The 15,275-nt window shown below is 40.4% G+C and overlaps 1 protein-coding gene across 2 annotated transcripts in view; it reads left to right on the top strand.

Annotated features, from left to right (window-relative positions):
• Positions 1-1,645: 1,645 nt before the first annotated feature.
• Positions 1,646-15,275, top strand: part of RBM6 (RNA binding motif protein 6) — a 101,668-nt gene continuing 88,038 nt past the window's right edge. For both annotated transcript variants that reach the window (XM_027837229.1, XM_027837230.1), the window contains exons 1-4: positions 1,646-1,730; positions 9,162-9,268; positions 12,644-13,961; positions 14,578-14,667. In XM_027837229.1, coding sequence (XP_027693030.1) covers positions 9,225-9,268; positions 12,644-13,961; positions 14,578-14,667 — 1,452 coding nt within the window. In that variant the 5' untranslated portion in view covers positions 1,646-1,730; positions 9,162-9,224. The remainder of the gene's footprint in view (positions 1,731-9,161; positions 9,269-12,643; positions 13,962-14,577; positions 14,668-15,275) is intronic.

The following is a 15,275-nucleotide window of genomic DNA, read 5'->3' as shown; positions in this document are numbered from 1 at the left end:
GTGACCCTTTGGCAATCAAGCCTAGCTCACCTGCAGGCACACTACTGTTGAGGAAGGGCAGATGTTAGATACCTGCTACAAACACCAAGAATGATGAGAATTAGTTCTGCTCAAAGTCTACTCATCTATGGTGATGAAAACCCTCCATGATGACTTTGTATGTCTGACCCAAGGGAATTCTCTAGTGCAGAATAGTGAGTTCTACTGTTTTCAGGTCACAGAGCATGTGTATAATTGTTAGAACTGTTCCTGGGGGGCTTGTACAAAGTCTGACCAACTCAAGCTGCTTCCGTAGGGAAGCAAAAGTGGCAGAAAAGTTCTAATTTTCTTCCCCAGTAAGAAAAATAGATCTGACTTGTGGGCTGGAAATAGCATTATTTAGCCTGAGCTATCCACAGTTCAGCATTAGAATAGACCAATGGACCCAAGGAAACCTTCTCCCAGGGAAAATAGGGAGATTGAAGGCTCAGATCTGAAGAATGGAGAGTCTGGAGGTCTTGGTGAAGTCAAAGTACAGGCTTTGGAGTTGCCAAGTAGCGTGGTGCCTGCAGGACAAATGGAGGTAGAAGGACTGTAGACCTTAGAAGGCTGGCATTTTCAACCCCTGGCACCAGAGAAGAATGCCAGTTATTGATGGAAGAAAAGGTTTCCAGGCCATGAAACACCAGGATTTGTGGGTTACCCTCAAATTTGAGACCAGTTGTCCCATGACTTTTTGTGTATTTGAGGGAGAAGACACCCCAGGATTTTGGGGAGAATGGCTGTACCAATTATTCTTAATATATGCTATCTTACTAAGTAACTTTGCTAAAAGCTAATTGACTAATTACATCTTGTTGGTGTGAGAGACCACCGATGGTAGCTCATAAGGGATAGTGTTAGAAATCAATAGCCTCCAACAGGGTTAATCCAGACTTTAGGGTCATTAGCCCCTCCATCCCACTCCCACCAATTGCCAGAGTTGGAGAGTTGGGAGAGCAGAGAGGATGCTCAGTGGACAGTGTTAGAATGTAAACTCCTTAAGGGCAGGACTTGCTTTCAAGTTTTCTTTGTTTCTTCAGCATTTAGCATAGGGCACGTCAAGTGTGAATGCTTGTCCAGTATTTGCTAAGGAGGTGCTTAATAAACGTTTGTTGGATTACGCAGAATTGGGGCGAACTTCTATCAGTAGATACGCCTTTAAACGTATAAAAAGCCCCAGGAGATAAACTGAGGCCAGCAAAAGGGGAACCGATGCTAAATCCTATGAGATCCTATTTTGGTGCGAGGGAATATCTACGGCTAGACAGCTTTCTTGGGCTCTCCTCTGGGTAGGGGAAAAAGATTTTTAAATTGAGGTAGGCCCTCTGGGCAGCAAGTGCCAAACTACTAGTCCCAGAAAGCCTCGCGACAACAGCGGTCGGGGACCGAGCGCCATCTTGGGAGGTGCAGTCGCAGCATTATTCTCATTGGTTATCTCTGAGTTCCTGTGCACTCGGCGTCTTCCCTCACCTCCCTCACCCCGCGCCCGGCCGAGGACCACTTCCTTGCGCGGTGCACGCTGGGAGTCGTAGTCCGTGGAGCTCCGAGGTCGACTACAGTTCCCAGTGGGCTTTGGCGTCGGAGGGGGTGCCTTTGTGGAGGCCTGGCGGAGCGGCCGCGGAGGGGGTTGGGAGGAAGTTCCGGTCTCCTTAGCGCTGGGTCGGTGACGGCGACGACTGAGGAGACGGCGACGGTGTAGCTGTCGCCAGGTAAGAGCACCTGGCGAGCGGAACTGGGGTTGGTGATGGAACGCCTGGTGTCGGCCTGCCTCAGTACCCGGCCTCCAAAGGTCGTGTTGGTGGGGAACGTCTGGGCCACCGACCCCTCCTCGACGGCCGCGTCGGCGGGCCTGGAGAGGCCCGCGCGCACTGGCAGCCTCGGCTCGCTCGGGAGCCGGAGTCGGACGAGGCCGCCGGCCCGCCCCTCTCGGGGGCTGCCGCTGGCCTGGTGGTGGGGGGGCGGTGGCGGCGGCGCAGGCGTCGCCGCAGCGGGCCTCGGAGGATCCAGCCGCTCGAGCAGACGAGATTACTGGCCTAGCTTGGCCCCGACCCCAGGCGCGGGCCGCGGCCAGCCCCTGCTGTGGGGGAAGCCGAGTCCGAGCCTGCGGAGAGTGGCGTCGACATGGCCTCCGGCCACTCGGGCCAGAGAATCCAGGGCGGGCGGGTCGGGGGGCCCCGACGACCGACTCCTCCCGCCTGGGGCGCGGCCCCATTAGGGCGACCCGCAGGGTTTGGTGGGTTTTTTGGGTGGTTGGTGGCGAATTTCAAACTCACCTAAAGACTTAGGATGGAGAATCCTCCTGGTTACTGAGGGTCCCCCTCCCCCCCCGGGGAGTTAAGGGTCTTCCTGGCTTAGACACATCTCTCAATCCTTAGCTTTCTTTCTTTTTATTTTTTTGGTGAGGCAATTGGGGTTAAGTGACTTGCCCAGAGTCACACAGCTAGTGAATGTTATGTGTCTGAGGCCGGATTTGAACTCAGTTACTCCTGACTCCAGGGCCGGTGCTCTATCTACTGCACCACCTCGCTGCCCCAGTCCTTAGCTTTCTTAGGGTGCAGGAAAGATTTTAGCGCTCCTGCGATAATTTCCTTCAGTTAGCATTGCTCACTGAGTGGTAAACTGCCTGCCTTCCAGCCTGCACACTCCAGGGTTTTCTTTCTGTGAGTTAGGAAGGGGAGATAAGTCTTCGGTTGTTCTCTCTGCCTGGTTTTTGGCTAAAAATGAGAAGGCTTATTTCCCCCGCCCCCACGGAGTGTTAGAGCTCTACCGGACCTTAGTGATGATTTTGGCAGTTCCTTTTTTTTTTTTTCTTCTTTATAGCTCTTTACCATTTTGGGAAGAGTTTTAATGGAATTTTGTAATATTCATAGTTAGAGGTATCAGCATCTCTTCAGTTAATTTTGTATTTTAGTTCCTTTTTCTGTAAGTGCTTCTTTCCAGAAAAAGAAAGGCAGAGGCTTATGGCTCAGTAAGCCCATAAGTTAGACTAGAAGGAACTTTAGTGATCATCTATGCCAAACCTCCCATTTTACAGATGGGAAAACTATAAACTGATACCCAGGGAGTGGCTGCGGTTTCTATTCTAAACTGAAAGTACGCAACTCTTGTACTCTTTTTTGGGGGGGGATGTGCGAGGCAATTGGAGTTAAGTGACTTGCCCAAGGTCACACAGCTAGTGAGTGTAATGTGTCTGAGGTCACATTTGAACTCACCTCCTCCTGACTCCAAGGCCGGTGCTCTATCCACTGCACCACCTAGCTACCCCTTCTTGTACTCTTTGTAGATTATATTGAATATCATAGAGAACTTACCAGGTTTACTGTTACAGGGCCCACATAATAAGAGCAGAAGACTTTTTCTAAAGTGCATGGTACCATGAGTTCACTTTTGAACTTTGGTGTGCTTGCATTTATTATTTTTTTTTTACTTCTTGTGAAGTAATGCTAATTTGGAATATTTGAGTCTATAGCCATCAAAATACAGTGATTAGAACTGAAGGGTTAGGTATTGTGGCTTATTGGTTCAAGTAGAGGACTGATATTAGATGACATTGGGTATAAGGTTGTTGTCAAATGGATTCAGCCTCAGGTGGATGTTTAACACACAGAATGAAAATATGTAGTAATTGGTGTAGTTCTGATTGTTAGCTTCTCTCAGTCTTTTCTCCTATCTGTGGGATCTTAGGATGGTGTATTGCAATTGTTGAGCAGATGGAGGATTTAGAAGTTAAAGAGGAATATGTCAAGGGACAAGTGGGATCAGAAGGATGGAGTTCCTTTGCTAAGGAGACAAGTAGAATGGAAGAGAGTTAGGCCTTGCTCTCAGTGAGCCTTAGTTCTGAACTGCCCCTACTTTGTTGAATAAACTTAGAATTAATAGAGTTTAGAACTGGAAGGGGCTTGAGGTCATTTTAGTCCAATTACCTTATATTATAGATGAGAAAACTGTCCCAGAAAGGTTTTTTCAGCTCTTAGTTTCTTAGTTTGTAAATGGAGAAAAATTCATTTAAAAACCTGTGAAAATATAAAAACCATAGATAAGTTCATTTTAGGCAGAATGTACTGAATATTTTACAGTGTTTGTCATGGAAATATAAGTTGTGTGGTGATTTTATGCTTCATATTAGATTTCAGTTCCTGTGCTTGTCTTTTAATATCAAAAAAACACAAGCTGATATGCAATAAATATTTGTCTTAAACTGTTTAATAGTAATAACTCAATCAACCAAGCATTTATTAAGTACCTGCTGTATACCAGGCTCTATGCTAGACTTGGAATGCAAATGCAAAGAATGAAACAATCCCTACTTAAAAGGAGCTTACATTTCTAATGTGAGAGACAAGAAGTACATATATAAGAGTGTATACATCACCAGTCATCTTGACTTTTGTCCTGCCACTGGACTTTGATGACTTTGGAAGAGAGAGTGAGACTGACAGCTGCACAGTTCTGCCTCACTTAAGTCCAAGTCACATGAAAATCAAGACGTCATTGCTTGATATCATTGATCTTCTTTAAAAGTAAAAGACAAACAACAATATAGGGGTATGTATGTATGTGTGTATGTATATAAATAGACATATCTATCTTTATACATGTATGTATCTAGATATATCCATATACACAAATACACAAAGAATAAATACATTATATCTGATATTTAAATGCAAGCTAGCTTGGAAAAAAAGGTACTAGCAGTTGGGAGGGATCAAGAAAGGTTATGTGTAGGGTGCATCTTGAGGAAAGAGAGGCATTTTGTGAGACTGGGGTGAGAAAGAGTGCCTTCTAGTAGGCATGGTGTACAAACAGCAAAGACTTGGAGAGGGGAGATGAGAGTGTTTTATAAGGAACAGAGTGAAAGTCAGAGTGTGAAGGAGATTAATATTCAATGAAGCTGGACATATAGATTGAAACCAAGTTGTAAAGGACTTTAAAAACTAAATGAAAATTATATTTGAACCTTGTGGCAATAGGTAACCATTGGAGTTTGAGTAGGAGCGTAATATAGTTAGATCTGCATTCAAAATGAGTCACTTTTGTACCAATGTGTAGAATGGACTGGAGTGAGGGGTTTGAGGCAGGGAGACCAATTACAGGGCTGCTGTTAGGCACGAGGTGATGAGTGCTTAAACTTAAATGGTAACTCTGTGAGTGGAGAGAAGAAGTCAGATGTGAGAGATGTTGTAGAGGCAGAGAAATGTCAAGATTGTATTTGTGGGATGAGGGACGGTGACTTGCTGCTGATGGAACCTGGGAGACTATAAGGATTGTGAAGGCTTCAGCAGAAAAAGGGAAGTTCGGAAGAGGGGAGGAAAGATGAAGTCGGTTTTGGACATGTTGAGCTTGAGATATCTGTGGGACGTCCTGTTGGAGACATCCAATGGGCAATCAGTTGGTGATCTGCGACTGAACATGTAGATCTAGGAGTCATCTTCATAGAGATAACATTTAAGCCAATGTGAGAGTGAAGAGGAAGAGAGCCTGTGACAGAACCTTGGGAGCACCCCCAGTTAGGATGTTCTTTAAGTTGTGCAAAGTGTCATTCCATTCTTACAGTGACCTTATTAGTTGTGTTTTAGAGGTTTATTGATGCCATTTTACAGAGGAGGAAACTAAGTTGGAGAGAGGTTAAATGACCAGCCAGAGACAGACAGCTAGTATTATTGTTTAGAGGATCAAAGGCTTGGAGCTAGAGGGGATCTTAGAGGCCAAGGTCAACCCCTTCATTGCACAGATAAAGAAAAGGAGATGAAGTGGCTTGTCCAGGGTTACACAAAGATTAAGTATCAGTGGTGGGATTTGAACCTAGGTTTTCCAGACTATAGTATCATATCTACTCTGCCGTGCTTCTTCTCAGGGATTCCACATTGACTGTAAGGTGCTGGGATTCTGTGTGACTTTGTGTGGTACAAATGGGTGACTATGGTATGGTCCTGAGAGAGATGTTTTCCAAGCCATTTTTAATCTGAACAAAAGAAGTTTCCCCTTCATTATCATTCATATATTTAATGAAATCATCCCAACTCTCTGGTAATAGCTGTTTAGACTTTTTGGAAGATGAGCCAGGTGAAAATAGCATTTTGGTTACCTACAAACATATTTTAGTTTTCTTTGTTAATTAAAGCTTCTGCTGAAAATTAATTTTAGATTTTAAAGACATAAAGGATTGTTTATGAAAATATGTGTTGAAAGTTAAAATATATTTATGCTTTTAAAAAGCATACAATCAGTGAAGAATAATCAAGGAATATTTGACTCATAGAAAAATAATGAAATATTTAGTGGGATAACCTTTATAATGAATTTAAAGAATTCCTTTATAAAAGAGAGCACGGTCTTTAAACAACTTTTGGTTCAACTTTAATTGTCACGGTGGACTACTTCTTTAGAAGTTTTCTATTTGATCACTTGAAATTAGCCCATAAACCTATACTTTCTTTGTTTTTAGAGAAAACTTTATCTTTTTCATTTGTGGTATTTTTAACATTAGAGTGTTTTATCTTCAAGCGTTGTATGCTTTGCTCAGTCTAATTTGTTTTTGTAGGAATTGCACAAGTACTGAACTTGGAATCAGGAACATCTGAGTTCAGATCCCAGCTCAGATACTAGCTGTGTAATCCTGGGCAAGTCACTTAACCTTTCAGCCTCAGTTTCCTCATCTGTAAAATGAGAGAGTTAGACTTGATGGCAGCTAAGGTTCCTTCCAGTTCTAAACCTGTGAAGTTATCCTATGATTTTTAAATATTCTGTGAATATCTCAGTCCCTGTCACAGGTGAGATACAAGCTCTCCAACTTAACAGTTGGTCATATTCTAAAAATTCATTTGTGGATTTGGAACTCGGGGTACATTTTCTTATAAAAATAACCTTATTATGGTGGTCAACTTTCTTAACCAGTGCATAACAATTTATTTGACCCCTAATATAGCTGAACCATGTTTCTGTCCTAATAGTACTCTAGGACAGAGGTGGGGAATCTGTGTCCCCAAGGCCACATGTGGTCCTCTAGATCCTAAAGTGTAGCCCTTTGACTGAATCCAAACTTCACAGAACAACCCTTGCTCTAGGAACTCTCCACTGTTTTCACCATTGTTTATATGGGAAGGTGTATTCTAAATTTCAGTTTAGAATTCCCTCAGCCCCGGGAATAAATAGGCACTACCCTGTTCCTATAAAAATGGTGGTCACCAGAGTTTCAGAGCCTAGCCAACCCATTGCTGCAGGAGTCTTCCAGTGTATCTTGTTGATTAATCAGATGCTACAGCTGAGGGAGGAAAAGGGCGAAGTATTCCGTTGGAGGGGGGGATGGGATGCCATTGGGAAAAGTAGGCATAGGAAGCCTTTAGTTGATGGGGCTCATGGTAGCAGTGGTCATAGTAGCATTTATGACAACCCTTAGTTTGCAACTGCCTGTATAGGGAAAAAAGTAATTCCTTTTATTGACAAAATATTGAAAGAAAAGCATAGAGAATAACAAAATCTCATTGTACTTGTCTTTGTAAAATATCTTTCAATTTGGTAGGGCAAAATGCTGCCTTAAAAAAGCTCTTCTCCAATAAAGTATCTCCCATGTGTGGGCCAGAATCATATAGGAGTCCTTAAAAGATGTAGTGAATGTAACTTTGACAACCCTGATTATTAATATCAAGCAAGGCATAAAACAAGGACATGTGTACTTACAATGTTCTAGCAGAGTTCAAATGGAAGGGGGATTCCCTGTAGATGGTGAGGTTCTACAGGTGTTCCTGTTGGCAGAGATAGTGTCTTGATTGCAACAAAGGCCAAGAACATTTTGAAGTCTCCTAATGAGAGGAATAGTCACTCAAAAGAACTCCATTCATGTAGCCAAGAGGATGAGGAATAGCTTTTGTTCAGATTTATGATGAAGAGCAGTCTGGTTTGTCTCTGGGAAATTTCATAGTCCTTTTAATGATTCCAGGCTTCTTGAAACAAAGGTCTATCTTTTTGGTCAGGAAAAAATGATGGACTGGTTATGCCAGTAAGAGGTTTGACTGGGACAGTTTTGACACAAGTTTTGAACCTTTTCTAAAACATTTATGTCAGAATGAAAAACTCATGTTAGGTCCTCTGCCAGTGTTTGCTGCCATTGGGTACTAAGGTATGCTTTGTTTCTCTCGGTAGTTGAAGAAACTCAGAAAGAAGCATGCTTTCTTTTGTTGGAAAACTAGATGTAGTGCAAGAGACCTGATCAAATAGTACGCTGAACACTTTCATATTATAACTACATCAGGAATTAAAGGTGGTTGGGAAAGGCAAGATTAAGGAAGTAGGAAAACCTAAAAGTTTACTTGGTTTTTTGATAGTAACCCTACAGGCTCCTATGTACTGACATAGCACTTCTCAGTGACCAGGTTCTTTTAACTTTCCTAGTACTTCAAAGTTTGGCTGCTTGCTTATTTTTTGTTTACTTTTAGGTGAGAAGAAAGTCCTTTCTCTAATCCTGTGCTGCCTTATAAGTGATAAAAAAAAAATGGGATTGTTTCTTTCGCCTCTCCCTGTTCCTTTAGTACCCTTTCCTTTCATCCAGGTAAAGGAAGGGAAGGTGGCTCTCATGTCTTTACCTTATTTCAATCTATTGTTTGGAAATTATAGATATGGTAATTTCTAGTACTTCTTATTTTGTCTAAATGTATTTACTGAATTGATCAATAGATAAGTGAAATTGGTGTAGAAAACTGTTATAAAATCCCTAACTGGTGCAGGTACTACAAGGAACAATAAATTGCCCCAGTCTAGTTATTTCTCCTGGATGTGACCCAGTTTGATCACCTTAAAAATGGGAATAATGATAGTTGACATTTGTGTAGCATTTACAAAGTTTTTGAATTACTTCCTTAGACGGCTTACTTCGGAATTCTGCTTGGTGTGTAAGTGCTTAATATTTTAATATTAAGAAAAGTTCAAAGTAAATTCTTATTAAATATTAGGAATTAGAGTACTTGAATCATTGGGTGAACTTTTAAAAATAAGATAGTTTTTATGGTATAAAGTAATATGTAAAGTTGGGTTTCACATATTGGCTCTTCTGAAAGTGGTCTTAAATAAATGAAATGGGGGTTTCAAGTTTCAGTATGCTAATTATCCTGATTTTTTTTTTTTTTTTTTTTTTTTGGGCGTAGGTACTATTACCAGCATTTGGTTTTAAAAATCCATTTATTGGGGCCCTCCCAACAGAGGAAGAAATGTGGGGGGACCCTCGACCTGCTAATAGGACAGGCCCTTTCCGGTATGTAATTTAAATTTTATAATAAAGAATCTAGTCTTAATGTGTATATTTTTGGTTGCCATATGAAAAACATACAGTAACAAGCTTACTGTGTCTTTGAGCTCTCATTGCCAAATTTACTGTTAGACGTAACTCTTCTACATCTGGTGTTATACTCTCATCAGGTTGTAGGATTAATGAGAGAATTATTTAGACGTTTATGTCCATTCTTGCAATGCCAGGTTTCTCAACATACCAGTATAGTGCCAAATTTTGACTTCTTACAAATTTAGTTAGATATTTTCTTTGGAGATGAATATAAGTGTCATTTTCTACTCTCAGACTATTGTATTTAGCTGGAAATACACTTTATATTTCTAGTTGCTACTAAAATGATTATATAGGGGGCAGCTAGGTGGCGCAGTGGATAGAACTCTGGCCTTAGAGTCAGGAGGACCTGACTTCAAATATGACGTCAGACACTTCACACTTACTAGCTTTGTGACCCTGGCCTAGTCATTTAACCCCATTGCCTAGCAAAAAGCAAAAATAAATAAATAAAATTATTATACAGCTGTAAAAAAAAAACTATAATTTTTTTCCTCCTGATATGTTGTATATTTTTGGGACTTTATTTACTATGTGCCTTTTCAGGAAGAAAATATCTCTATTACATCAAATGGTTTTTTTTTACGTGCTCTCTTAAAGTCCTTTGAAAAAAGTACTTTTATGCCCTTTTACTTTGCAAATTAAAAAAAAATTCTGAGGAGAAAACTTATTGGTGAAATTTTCTTACTATATTCCTATTATATCCTAGTTTTAGGGATCAATAAATAATAGGACACAAAATAATAACTCACAAACAAATAGCACTGTAAGGTGGCTAGTATACTTGTAATTCCCATTTAATAAGGAAACTGAGGCTTATATAGATTTAAGTGAATTGTTTATAGACATATACTTGTTAAATATTGGGACTTCTGATTCAAAATGTGGTCCTCACATTGAATGAAAGAGGATATCATGGCAATTAGTTGATTCCCCCCCCCCAGTAGCTCATAGGATATTCAAAAATCTTTTTTTTCTTTATCAATATAATATTATTGGAGACAGTATTACTACTTAGACATTCCATTGGGATGATATTTTTAAAAAATTCATACAGTGGTTCAGTAATGTTCAAGATAATTAAAGTACCTGTGATCTTTTTTAGGAATAGTAATATATGTTTATCATTTAATAAAGTATGGTGGAAAAGATCTTCCCTAACTTTCAAATGAGAGTTAATTGCAGTTATATCAGAAATATTTATTAAAGTTCCTTCAGTGCCTGAGTAGACTGAACAGAAACCATATAACCCTTATCTTCTGCCCAGTACTTAATGAGTTCAGTAAATGTTAGGTACTAGATTGAGTTGTATGGATCTCACATGAAGCTTTGCCTTCTTTCCAGTGACCTTTAAGATGAAGGTGGTGTAAGTTTTTTTTCCCCATTTTCTTTCAGTTAAGCCAGTTTTAGATCAAAGGGACATGTTGCTTTAACTTTGTAATAGGAGTCTTATATTTTGACGTATTTATACTTATAGATTATTGTTTTGCAAGTTGGATTATTTCCAAATAAATTGCCTAATTAAGGTCATTGTGGATTAGTTATTACTCAGAGCTGTTGAATATGTTTATGCTGCATCATTCAGCTTATTCCCTGTATTTGTAAACATAGCCTAGTTTTTTATTCTTTTACTTCATATTAACTGACTTAAATTTTAATTTAACAGATGAGGAAACTGAGGCTCATATAGGTTTAAATGACTTGCCCACAGTCACACTGCTAGTAAGTATTGGAGCTGGACTAGAATGAAGATAAAATGTTAGGTCTATACTGAATTCCTATTATTGGATTAATTTTGTCAAAAAGAATACCTAGTATATTTCAGGAAATGAGCGGTGTTTTTCATTTGCTACAGTGTAATTACTATATCACTCAGTAAGTATGACAACTCTCTTCAAGTGAGAGTAAGTGTGAGGTAGTGGATAGAAAACTGGCCTCAGAATTGTTAGGAAGACCCGGCTCCAGGTCCTGTCTCTGACGCTTAATGGCTCTCTGACCCAGGGCAAGTCACTTAATTTTTCAGTCCCCTAGGCAACTCTATAAGACAGTAAGTTGCAGAGCAGGTTCTCTTATGCTGTCACTACCCATGAAATTCCAGTTCCAATCCCTCCAAATTTAAAGTGGCTCTTATTAAGGTAAACCATAAAGATCTGATGTAACTTAAGTATAACTATTAGTAGAAGCTGTGAGTAGCCAGTGCATTTTCCTCAACAATTGTTGCATTTGGGCTGCTGTTCTAATTTTCAGGTTAAAGCAAGTGAAAGTCCCATAACAGCGCCATCATGGTGGAGAGTTCTTTATGACTCAACTGTTTCTGTTTTAATGAATAGCTTAGAAACATTGTTGCTTTGAAAAGTTTTTTAATAAGTGTTTTCTTTTGTACCAGATGATTTAAAGAACTTATTGGCTGTTTGCATTGTAGGTGGGATGAGGAGAGCTGAGTTGTACTTGAGCACTTAAGGCTTCTGTTCTGCCATATAGCGATTACCTTTTGACTTTCCTAATTTTTGCATTTGCTAAAACCTAACTCTACATTCGGATCATAGGGTAGGGGATAAAGGAGTAGGGTAGGTTTGAAAAGCTAAGTTCAGCTGAGTTTCATCTCAAGTCCTGCTAACTGGGAATGATTTTTAGCAATATACTCATTTTTAACAAATTTCATTACAACAAATGTAGAAATGGAATTTGATATAAAGGAATTTAACTTGGAGTACCATGAATTTAACTTGGAGCTTTATGGTGGTGTTGACTCTTCTGTAATACCTATTGATAATTCAGGCAATAAATAAACTCAGGCAAGGATTGTTCAGGGCACACTTGGAATTGACATGTAGCTGAGAAGTAGACCACTGACAGAACCTACCTTAAATAAAAAACTTCTAATATATATATGAGTGATCATGTTGGCCTTGGAATTCTAGCTTCCCTGGCTGTAGGAAATGGAAAATTATATAGCATGTCACCATTGCTAGCTTATCTGGTATTGCGGATTTTCCCTGTTGCAGGCCTGGGTGAAAGCTTTTTCTGCAGCAGTCATGTTGAAAACGTTGTGTTGACTTCCCTCGTATCCTGAAATGGGAGCATAAAAGTTTACTCCACCACTTCGTCTTAAAATATCAAAACATTGCTGTTTTCTGCAAATCTAGGACATTGTTACAGAACTCTGCAAAAAAAAAATATTTTTTTTTTTTGGTTTACGGAAGAATGTGCTGTGATTAGAGAAGAATATGCTGGTGTGTAGATTGCAAACTCTGGACAATATGAATAACACTGTCTTTGTTTCTACAGTGGGAGCCAAGAAGAAAGGTTTGCTCCCGGGTGGAACAGGGATTATCCTCCTCCCCTTAAGAGTCATGCTCAAGAAAGACACTCTGGCAACTTTCCTGGCAGAGATTCACTTCCCTTTGATTTCCAGGGGCATACGGGGCCTCCCAATCCTCCCTTTGCAAATGTAGAGGATCATTCTTTCAGCTATGGAGCTAGAGATGGACCACATGCTGACTATCGAGTTGGGGAGGGGCCCGGACGTGATTTCATGGGGGGGGATTTCCCTTCTGATTTCCAGAACAGAGATTCTCCACAGTTGGATTTCAGGGGTAGAGAGATGCACCCAGGAGATTTTCGAGATAGGGAAGGACCACCTATGGACTATAGAGGTGGGGATGGTACTTCTATGGATTATCGAGGTAGAGAGGCATCCCATATGAACTATCGAGATAGGGAAGCACATGCTGTTGACTTTAGGGGTAGAGATGGGCCTCCTCCTGATTTTAGGGGCCGGGGTACCTATGATTTAGATTTCAGAGGCCGGGATGGGTCCCACTCAGATTTTCGGGGCAGAGATATATCAGATTTGGATTTCAGGGGCAGGGATCAGTCCCATTCAGATTTCAGAAATAGGGATATACCAGATATAGACTTTAGGGGGAAAGATGGATCGCAAATGGACTTTAGGGGCAGGGGCTCAGGCACTGCTGATCTAGACTTTAGGGACAGGGATACACCACCTTCAGATTTCAGAGGTAGACATCGATCTAGAACCGATCAGGATTTTAGGGGCAGAGAGATGGCTTCCCATGTGGAATTTACAGATAGGGAGATGCCCCCCATGGATCCAAATATTTTGGATTTCATTCAGCCCTCTACACAAGATAGAGAACGATCTGGCATAAATGTGAACAAGAGAGAAGATTCTGCCCATGACCTTGCAGGAACAGAAAGACCTCCTTTTGGCATCCAGAAGGGGGAGTTTCAGCATTCAGAGACAAGAGCAAGAGAAGGAGACTCTCATGGTTTGGGCCTTGAAAATGAGTCTCCTTTAGACTTTCGGAACAACCAGCGCCCTCTTCAGGACCAAGATAAAACGCCTCAAATCTTTACCAACAAACAGCCACTTTCTGGAGGTGAACAACAAAGATCAGATTCTGGTCTTGCATTTAAAGAAGAAGAGGGTCTGGATTTCCTTGGCCGCCAAGATACTGATTATAGAAACATGGAGTACCGTGATGTGGATCACCGGGTTCCAGGGAACCAGATGTTTGACTATAGTCATAACAAATCTTTTCCAGAGGGAAAAATTGTCAAAGATTCCCAGCAGGACCTTCAGGTATGTGAATGGAATACAATTAGGAGGAGCAAAGTACTTTGTTTTTTCCTTCATTATTGTTATCCTGCTGAAGATTGAACCATTAGAAACATTTATGTAATATAAATCTCTAGAGAAAGATTCGAGTTCCACAAACTCTAAATTCATTCAGCTGTAGTTGTAAGCTAATCTATATGGTTCAGATTTGATAATATGGTATCCTTTTAAATTTCATGTTAGAAATCTAGTGAGGTTATTAACATCTGTATATTTGTTATGTTTTCCAAAGTTGACCATTCAGGAAAAGAAAACAGTTCAGCCACAAATATTCTTTTCATTGTAGGAATGGTTATTTAGGACATTTATTCATAAAATTCCCATCTTAACTGGACTTTCTCAGGGAGTGAGTTTGTTAGACACTTGTTCTATCATTTATGTAATCTAATAATTTGAAATCCAATTTCTTTGGGAACATCATAGTTGCCCCTCATGTTCTGATATAGAACAACCCATTTTGTGTAATGAGGCCTTTTGTCTTTAATCTTCTGAATATCTGTTATGACACTCCATGACTGTCTTATTTTATGTCTTTTAGCCATATTTTTTTGTAATTGAAATAATTTTCATTCTATTCAAGGACCAGGATTATAGGACTGGCCCAACTGAGGAGAAGCCAAGCAGGCTTATTCGACTAGGAGGGGTGCCTGAAAATGCGACAAAAGAAGATGTGAGTATATTTTAATTCTTAAAAAATAACTACTAAGTTAGTGTCATTGGATGGTAGAGTTCATGGAGGGGAATAAGGTATAAGAAGACTGGAAAGTAGAAAGGAGCCAGGTTATGAAGGACTTTAAAAGGTAGAAAATTTTATATTTGATCTTCAGGGTAATAGAGAACCACTAGAATTTATTGAATTAGGGGGGTGTCGTGGTCAGAAGTGTGTTTAGGAAGATCAATTTGACAGCTGAATGGAGGATAGATTGGGAGTAGGGAGAGACTTGAGGTAGGAGATCAACCGGCAGGGTATTGGAATAGACTAGGTATGAAGTGATGATGGTTTGTGCCAGGGTGGTAGCAATGTCAGAGGGTAGAGAAGGGGCATATATGAATGAGTTTATGAAAGTAGACTCTTTAGGACTTAGCAACTGATTGGATATGTGGAGTGATACAGAGTGAGGAGTTGAAGATGACAACAGGTTGTGAGCCTGGGTGCCTGAGAAGAGGATAGTATCTTCCACAGAAACAGGGAAATTTGGAAGAGAGGAGGGTTTTGGAGAAAAGATGATGAATTCAGTTTTGGACATGTTGAGTTTAAGGTGTGAGAGACATCCAGTT

This window comes from Vombatus ursinus, unplaced genomic scaffold (assembly GCF_900497805.2).
Source record: "Vombatus ursinus unplaced genomic scaffold, bare-nosed wombat genome assembly UNPS02014820.1, whole genome shotgun sequence".
In the NCBI taxonomy this organism is placed as follows: Eukaryota; Metazoa; Chordata; class Mammalia; order Diprotodontia; family Vombatidae; genus Vombatus; species Vombatus ursinus.
Note: the sequence above shows the minus strand (reverse complement) of the source record. Positions and strands in the feature narration are given on the sequence as shown.